Source organism: Myotis myotis, unplaced genomic scaffold (genome assembly GCF_014108235.1).
Source record: "Myotis myotis isolate mMyoMyo1 unplaced genomic scaffold, mMyoMyo1.p scaffold_m19_p_3, whole genome shotgun sequence".
NCBI classification, from domain to species: Eukaryota; Metazoa; Chordata; class Mammalia; order Chiroptera; family Vespertilionidae; genus Myotis; species Myotis myotis.
In genome coordinates, this window is record NW_023416335.1 from 161,975,833 (window position 1) to 161,984,844 (window position 9,012).

At 54.8% G+C, this 9,012-nt stretch overlaps 1 protein-coding gene across 1 annotated transcript; it reads left to right on the forward strand.

The window, feature by feature from the left end:
* The first annotated feature begins 904 nt into the window (after window positions 1–904).
* KRT83 (keratin 83) lies at window positions 905–8,133 on the forward strand. The gene is made up of 9 exons (XM_036301422.1): window positions 905–1,388; window positions 3,163–3,371; window positions 4,470–4,530; window positions 4,660–4,755; window positions 5,374–5,538; window positions 5,789–5,914; window positions 6,192–6,412; window positions 7,086–7,117; window positions 7,623–8,133. The coding sequence occupies exons 1-9, from the start codon at window positions 1,005–1,007 to the stop codon at window positions 7,805–7,807; spliced, it is 1,479 nt and encodes a 492-aa protein (XP_036157315.1). The 5' UTR covers window positions 905–1,004; the 3' UTR covers window positions 7,808–8,133.
* The last annotated feature ends 879 nt before the right edge of the window (window positions 8,134–9,012 follow it).

Here is a 9,012-nt window from a genome sequence, read left to right on the forward strand (position 1 = left end):
CAGGAACCCAGCCAGTGTCTCCTGCATAGTTGGAACTCAATAAGAATTTACTGAATGAATGAGGAATGACTGATTACACAGTCTAGTCTCCAAATCAGAACTGGACTCCTTTCTTGTCTCCTCCCAATCCTATCCCCATCCCACCCCAGTCCTCCTTAAAGCCACCTCCAAGAAGCCTTCCCTGATTATGCCCTGTCGCTCTGGGGTATTCCACACTCCCACTCCTAAATCTATCCCACTGGCAACGATCCCCAGAACTCTGAAGAATGGCGCTGGTTTCCTTCTGAGCTCTGACTCAGTGTCTCCCATGTCCCAGCTGGAGTCCATGGCTTCTGTCTTCCTAGGAATTCCTCAAAGTACAGAGGCCATGCTCCCTCCCAAACCTCTACCCCAATCCTCCTCCCTGACTGCACTCTAAAAAGGAACAGATTAGGAGAGGCTCATGTTGACACAGAAGAGAGGGATATTCTTAGAGCAAGAGGGAAGGCAAAGAGCCTAGAACAAGAGGTTGTTGGGGACAAGGCCCCTCCTTGGGATAGACCAGCTGCTCCACCTGAGGCCAGGTCAGGGGGCCATAGCACAGCTGAGCCCCCTCCAGGAAAGGGTTTGGGAAGCAGGCTCCTCCCCAGGCCACTGCACCCATTCCCTGCATCCGAGCGTGGAGTCCAACTGATGCTTCCAGGAGCCCTTCTCCCTTCTCCACTACTCCACATCCTCATGGGCGGGGAGAGGCCTTGAGGAAGCTTGTAAAGGGCTTTGAAGATGAAACAGGCCAGTGGCTGGGGATTGTTGACACAGCTACACTGAGGAGGCAAGCGGGGTTGGCTCTTAAGAGCCCGGGATGATGCCAAGCCAATAAAATGCAGCTATTGTCTCTTTGCTGTCCCTTTTAATGCCAGCTGCCCCTGGTGCATAAAAGGGCCTGCCACAGCCCAGGGAGCACAGGCCTTTGGCTCCATTCCCTGCCAGCTTCTCCACTCTTCGGATACCTCCCTATCTCCAGCATGAACTGTGGATTCAGCTCCGTGGGCTGTGGATTTGGCCCCAGGAACTTCAGCTGCGCCTCCGCCTGCGGGCCCCGGCCCGGCCGCTGCTGCATCACCGCTGCCCCCTACCGCGGGGTCTCCTGCTACCGCGGCCTCACAGGGGGCTTTGGCAGCCAGAGCGTCTGCGGCACCTTCCGCTCTGGCTCCTGTGGACGCAGCTTCGGATACCGCTCAGGCGGCGTGTGCGGACCCAGCCCGCCCTGCATCACCACCGTGTCCGTCAATGAGAGCCTCCTCACGCCCCTCAACCTGGAGATCGACCCCAACGCGCAGTGCGTGAAGCATGAGGAGAAGGAGCAGATCAAGTGTCTCAACAGCAGGTTCGCTGCCTTCATCGACAAGGTGGGTGTCCCTGACCAGCCCTTCCCTGAACCCTCTGTTGCTGGGCTTGGCACTGGAGAGGAGTCAGGGGCAGGAGGAATGTGGTCCAGGTGAACTCCCAGCCTGATGGAGGAGATGGAACACATCTGATGGAGATGGACCACATTGACAGAGAGCTGTGTATTGGGCAGGGTCTCCTGATTTGATAGCAATGTCATTGTAGACAACCTCTGTCCAGACAGGTAGGGTACCCACAGAGAAGGTGGGTGTCCTTGAGCACGTCCTTACTAAACTCCGTCCATGTGCAGGACTCAGGCTGGGCACTGAGGGGGGAAGCCAGAGGCAGGCTTACCCAGAGAGGCTCCAATTCCAAAGGGAGAGGCAGTTATACCTCTAGGACACAGACAGAACGCCAAGAATAGGATCAAGAGCTGCCAGCCTGATGCTCGGGACAAACTGAAAACACATGAGCAGAACTAGGGGCAGAACTTGTAGGGCTGAGAGGTAACATCTTGTGAGCAAAGGGCTGCCATGTGGGTGTTCAATGTGCTTGAAGCCAAGTAGCTGCTTACATGGCAAGGAGGTGTTCCCTGTGTCCAGGGCGAGGCTAGTGAGTGTGGTGCTGGAAGACTGCCTGGCGGGAATCTCATGGACCACACAGAGCTGTATCCATACCAGTGGTTACTTAGACACTGAGCAGGGGCCAACATGGTTTGTCCAAGCCACCATGCAATAGGCACAGCTCCCACTCTCCCAGGCCCTGTGGGGAGGTGGGCACAGTGGAAACCATCTGCAGATGTCAGCGTCCAGGTCAAGTCTGAAGCTGTCTTCTCCACTGAATCCAGGCAACCACCCTGTGTGGCAGTGGTGCGAGGGGTTGGGGGAGAAGTCTCCAATGAGGAAGCAGTTCCGGGGCCAAAGTGAGCACTCAGAGCCAACCTCAGAGAAGTCATGTTAGAGAGATACCCTCCAGGAAACACTAGTGAGCACCGAAAATCTGAAACTCCTAACAACACGAGAGACCAAGGATAACATAAGAAAGGACTGACCAGGGGTGTGGCAGTATTAGACAAAGGGATATAAACGGGGTGGTGGGTCAACCTCCTGGCAGGGAGATGGGTGTGAGATTTTCTTGGGCCCAATAGTCAATAATTACTGTAGTGAGAGAAGCACACGCGCACACACACACCCTGCAAGAAGGCAGCAGATCAGAGTTTGAGTTCTTCCTCTGTCATTGTGAGATCTCAGGCAGGGGATCACTTGGATCCCTCATCTGTAAAATGAGGGGGTTGGAGCACAGAGCATCCCAGGTGACTAATTGCATTGTTGTTGTAGGGGTTCAGTAATTGGCACCTATTTTATTTTTCAACTTTTATAGTCCACCTTTCCAAAAGGGCTGAACGGCTCATTTGCACACTGACCATCACACCTCACTTGGTGTAGCAGCTGTTCAGCGTGCAGGTGCCTCCTGGTACCAGGGCTCGCTAAACCCTCATAGTGAGGCGATCAGTCTGCAGAGGGGTTAAGTGCTGTGCCCAAGGATACATTATTAACCAGCAGCAGCAGAGGCTGGACTCAGCATGGTTTGGCGCTTTTCAGGTCATGAGATAAATTGCCTGAAAGGGACTAAAGTTAGCTCCCAAGGACTTCCAGGTGGTGAGTTGGTTAAGCCCTGGTGTGTCTTTGAGAAATGGCAAACCCCCATCAGGGAGGACTCTGGGTCAGGGAGTTGGGGCTTCCTCTTGCCCTGTGATCCTGCAAGAAGAGATTCTCAGGCTCTGCCTCTGGGCAACAGGTGCGCTTCCTGGAGCAGCAGAACAAGCTGCTGGAGACCAAGTGGCAGTACTACCAGAACCGCAAGTGCTGCGAGAGCAACCTGGAGCCGCTGTTTGAGGGCTACATCGAGACGCTGAGGCGCGAGGCTGAGTGTGTGGAGGCCGACAGCGGGAGGCTGGCCTCAGAGCTGAACCATGTGCAGGAGGTGCTGGAGGGCTACAAGAAGAAGTAAGTGCAGGAAGGGCTGGCTCAGGAAAGGGCTTGAAGGGAGCTCCCACACAGGAATGTGTCCCAGCCTGTGGCTGGGTCTCTGCCTGAGAACGGGGAAGAACCTACACTCTGTCTTTCCTGGCCCCCCAGGGGTGGAGCTCTCCAGAGCTTCCTCCCAGAAGCTTAGGGAAATGATGTTCTCTTCCTTCCTCCATCCACCAGACTTTTCTCTTAAGACCCCAGAAAAATTAACATTCCTGGACCCTTTGAGCCTTGCCCTCAAAGACATGGACATTCTTCTTAGGTTTACTCCTTCACTCAACACTTTCTGAGTGCCTACCAGGTGCCAGCCAGATGGCAGACCGGGTCCAGATACCCCTGCCCAGGGACAACCAGGAGACACAGTCCCTGTCCTTGTGGCACTTACAAGGGAGGCAGGGTGGCACGGGCACAGACAGACTTTCAGTTACCGTGTGCGATACATGCTATGACAGGTACATACTGGGGACTCTGAAAGAATCCAGTTTTGAGGGGTGGCCAGCTGCCTTCAGTAAGGCTCTCGCTGTGGATTTCCCAGTCAGCCACACCCCCTGCCTCTGGCTCCAAGCCAGCCTGCCCACAGAGCAGGAGGAAGCAGCGGGCTTGACTCCTCTTGGCTGAGCCCAGGAGGAGAACGGGAGGGGATCCCAAAGCCAGGGGCAAGAGGAAGGGTCAGAGGAAAGGTAAAAGGAGACCTGGGTGAGAAAAACATCCATCTCCCTTGACCTAATCCCCCACCCCCACACACATGCATACACACACACATCCACATACACGCACGCACACACACATACACACACACATTCACTCACACACACATGCACACACAGATTCCAGATCCTGCCCTCCCACCCCAACTGAGAGCTCAAAGGTGATGTGAGAGTGGATGCTTCGATCCTCCAATGTATCCCAGCAGGCCTGGACCAGCAGCCTGATTTCTTCCTTGTGCTGCCTCATTTTTTTGGAGGCAGGGGCACAAGCCAGAGGAGATCTAGGAATCAGGCATGTTTGCATGCCTGCTTCTATGCCACGTTAAGAGCTGCTCAGACGGGGTCCTGTTCTCCTTGCCCACCTCAGGTATGAAGAAGAAGTTGCACTTCGGGCCACAGCGGAGAATGAGTTTGTGGTTCTAAAGAAGGTGAGTGCCTGAAGCCAAGCCCCGCCCTGAGTTCCCGGCCACCCCATCCTCTCTGCCCTGCCACACGGCAGCCAACCCTCAGAGCATCCCAAGGAACCCTAATTTCATGGCCTTTTGAACCCCACACAGGACGTGGACTGCGCCTACCTCCGCAAGTCAGACCTGGAGGCAAACGCGGAGGCCCTGACCGAGGAGATCGACTTCCTGCGGCGACTGTATGAGGAGGTGAGGGACTCTCTCAGCCATGGCGGGCACCCCGACCCCTGCCCAGACTCTACAGGCCAGCTGATGTGGGAACCCAGCTTGAGACTGGAGTGTTGGAGGGGAGCAGGAAAAGGGAGGAAAGGAGACAGAGAAAATGGAAAACTAAAAGGGACAGAAGTAGTAGGGGCAAGAGTGTGTGGTCTCTAGGACAGACAGTGTGTCTGGGGAACCCAAAGCAGAGGCCACATGAATCATCACGCAGGCTCAACCTGTTCTCCAGATTTTCTAGGGCAGCCCATGGCCTTCCTCCGTGTGGTCAGACCAGGGGAATGTGACGTGGCCCCACCACAGGGTCTGCCCCCAAGGGAGATGCACAGCATGCTGGCTGGCAGGAAGCCGCCTAGGTGCACGTGGGCCTGAAAAATTCCAGCAGCAAGCCTTTGAGACCTACTGGCATTTTCTTTTAAGAGGGATTTTTTTATCTGGACAAAAAGTTATGTGATCTCATCAGGGAGTTCCTCTCCAAACAAGAGACTTTGGCTCCAAATGGGCCAGAGATGATAGGCATCAGCCTGAGCAGGTGAAGAAAAGTTCTGATAACTTGGTTATTCTTCCTCTTCCCTCACTCCTGCCCCACAGGAGATCCGTGTCCTCCACGCCCACATCTCAGACACCTCAGTCGTTGTCAAGATGGACAACAGCCGGGACCTGAACATGGACTGCGTCATTGCCGAGATCAAGGCTCAATATGACGACATCGCCAGCCGCAGCCGGGCCGAGGCCGAGTCCTGGTACCGCAGCAAGGTGAGTGGCCCAGGACACCTGCTTCCTAGACATGGCAGTGGGAGGGATGTGAGGTATATATTAGAAAAGACTGCTTTTGTCTGGGGATTCTGATCCTAAGGATGGTAACAGAGGCCAGACAGCTCTCAGGTTGAGTGGACAGGGCAGGGCTGCCATGGATGAGCACTGTATAGCCTGCACTACCATCCATGGTGTCCTGAATGGGGGATGTCTCATCCTGAGCCTCAGGAGCATCTCTGCTTCCCCCCAGTGTGAGGAGATGAAGGCCACAGTGATCCGTCACGGGGAGACCCTGCGCCGCACTAAGGAGGAGATCAATGAGCTGAACCGCATGGTCCAGAGGCTGACCGCCGAGGTTGAGAACGCCAAGTGCCAGGTACGGGGCATCTGCACCCTGGGCCACCAGAGAGGCTGAGGGTCTGGCCATGGTCTCACAGGCCATGTGTGCTCAATCTAAATCTCACCATTCATCCTCTAGCCCATTTGCATAACTAGAATTATAAGTTGTGGTCACTTAGGGAGACCCAGGTGATGAAGGTGAGAGTTCTGTTCCTGGGATGTTCACAGCTGGCTGGGAGAAACTGGACACATCCAGGAAATTGACAGAGAGACCCAGAAATCATACCCCACCTTGTTCTCTTCTGGGTCCCCAGAACACCAAGCTGGAGGCCGCAGTGACCCAATCAGAGGAGCAGGGTGAGACAGCCGTCAGCGATGCCCGCTGCAAGCTGGCCGAGCTGGAGGCTGCCCTGCAGAAGGCCAAGCAGGACATGGCCTGCCTGCTCAAGGAGTACCAGGAGGTGATGAACTCCAAGCTGGGCCTGGACATTGAGATCGCCACCTACAGGCGCCTGTTGGAGGGCGAGGAACAGAGGTGAGGCTCAACCCAGTTGCCCAGTTGCCCCAAGAACTCCACATGCATAGATCTGCCCACCTTTGATTCCTCCGTATTTCAGTCTCAGTTCCAAGAACTGGCCTCAAGCTAGATTCTGGAATCTTTGGATCCTTGATTTCTAAGGACTGGAACTTGGACATGGCATACGGAGGAAAAACAAAAGCCAGTGCCATTGTGATGTCTAGAGTCCCGAACAGCACCTGGCCTTGCTAGGATTAGAACCTAGACACCCTTCCCATCAGTTCAGATCATTGAGTTATTCTACCCTCAACTCTTCCAAAATCCTCTCCCTTCCTTGTTTCTGGAAGGTCACTTTGTCCTAAGGTGGAGTCGCTGGCCAAACCTGGCCCTGGTCTCATGTCACTGCCCAAGAGAACCTTCCCCTTCCTAAAACAGAACCCATGCACACAGGCCAGGTGTAGTTGTCCGGGCTGTGCACTGCGCAAAGGCAGCCGGCTTGGAGTAAGTGAATGCTAAATCCAGCCTGTACTCTGCTTGCCAAATAGTGTGCCCTGGCATTGCTGCAGCCAGAAAGGCACTCTTCAAAGTTTCACAAAGACGTGACTGTCGCCCATCCCATAACCTAGGGGAAACCTGAGGACCTCGTTCTGACCTCTTTTCTCTTCTCCTCTCTTCCCTTTTCCCCACTCAGGCTGTGTGAAGGCGTTGGATCTGTGAATGTCTGTAAGTATCACGAGTCCTTAAAAGGAAAATTCTTGGACAAAAAGAATTCCCTGGATGAATGTATAGACACTGGGAAGAGTTTTTCCAGTTCTTCCCTCAGTGAATAGGAGTAGGTTGGGCATGCAGCAGGAAAGACTGTGCTTTGCTGACAGGAAGAACCTCACAGCACGAATGGGGTTGTATGTGTGTGGGGGGGGGGGGGGCGGGGAATAGTAATATGAGTAATATGTCACTCAGGAAGGGGCCTTGGATATTGCTCAGTCTGACCCCACCCCCTTGTGTAGGTGTGGAGGCGCAGAAAGAGTAAGGGGCTTGTCCAAGTCACAAAGGACAACCAGAGCCAGAAAAACCCCAGGCTCCCAGCCCCCCCAGGCTCAGGTTCCTTCCACACCTTCAGAACTAGAACTGAAGGTTCTCTGAGTCCTTCCCTGGCGGGCTGGACAGATCACAGAGGCCAAAGGGAGGTGGCTGGTGGTGACGTCTGACCCAGCCCTTGTTCTCACAGGTGTCAGCAGCTCCCGGGGCGGAGTCGTCTGTGGGGACCTCTGTGTGTCTGGCTCCAGACCAGTAGTAGGCAGCGCCTGCAATGCCCCCTGTGGTGGGAACCTGGCAGTGCCCACCGGAATGTGCGCACCCTGCTGCCAGCTCAACACCACCTGTGGAGGGGGCTCCGGCCTAGGGAGGTGCTAGGCTGCCCCCAGAGAGAGCCAGAGAAGCTCCTACTGCCTGCCAGACGCGCCACTGCGCCCACCCCCAGCTGAGAACAGCAGCGCCTCGGTAGCTGTTCCCCATGTGTTCTACGAATACACCACCAGGCTTGTTCCCATCAGTCTCTCCTCTGCTCATCTTGTCCTACCAGAAAGGGCTGCTGCTTGGAATGGACCCTTCTCTTCCGCATCTTCTCTGGCTCCTCCCAGGCAGGAGGGCTCTCCTTCCCTGGAAGGAGCCCTGCTGGACTGCCCCCTTCCCTCTCTGGCCCCTTGTCCTCTGTTTTTCCAATAAACTGGGGGACCTGCTTTCTGTGCTATGATGTCTTGCTTGCTCAGAGTGAGCCCATGTCCACTGACTGATGAGCATCCCAGCCCAGTGAGATGACCTGAGGACTGGGGTCGCTCTGGCCTGTCCTCAACCTGAATACCCACAGAACAACCTATCCCCAATAGTGCCATGCTCCCCTGGCCAGGCGATGCTGACTGTGCTCAGAGCACCTTCCCCTAAGTCACACCTGTCAGAGGTAGTCTGAGACTTGAGACTTGTTCCTCTGGCTGAAGGGAACCAGAGGAGGCCATGGAATCTTCTGAAGGCACGGTGTGTGTGTGTGTGTGTGTGTGTGTGTGTGTGTGTGTGTGTATCTGGCTTTAATCCCTTTCCCCCATACACACCTCCACCAACACCACGCACACATGCACCACAGCAGCAACCTCCGGAAGTGCCAACAGCCACCTCAGATGGCCAACCCGTATCAGTCTAGACCCCATACCACCCATTCCCACTACTGTCCATCAAACAATGGAGATGAGACCCTTGACACCACCCCTTGCCAACCCCTCCACCCCCCATACACACCCCTTCAGCACCCAGGACCACCTTCTAAAAAACTCTTAACTCCTTCCCAGCCACTTTGGCTCAGTAGATAGAGCATCAGCCTGCAGAATGAAGGGTCCCAGGTTTGATTCCGGCCAAGGACACATGTCCGGGTTATGGGCTCGATCCCCAGTGTGGGGTGTGCAGGAGGCAGCCAATCAATGATTCCCTCTCATCATTGATGTTTCTATCTCTCTCTCTCCCTCTCCCTTCCTCTCTGAAATCAATAAAAAAATATTTTTTAAAAAAAAACTCTTAACTCCTAAGAGGAGCTACTTCCCCCCACCATCTACTTGCTTTCTTGACTGCCC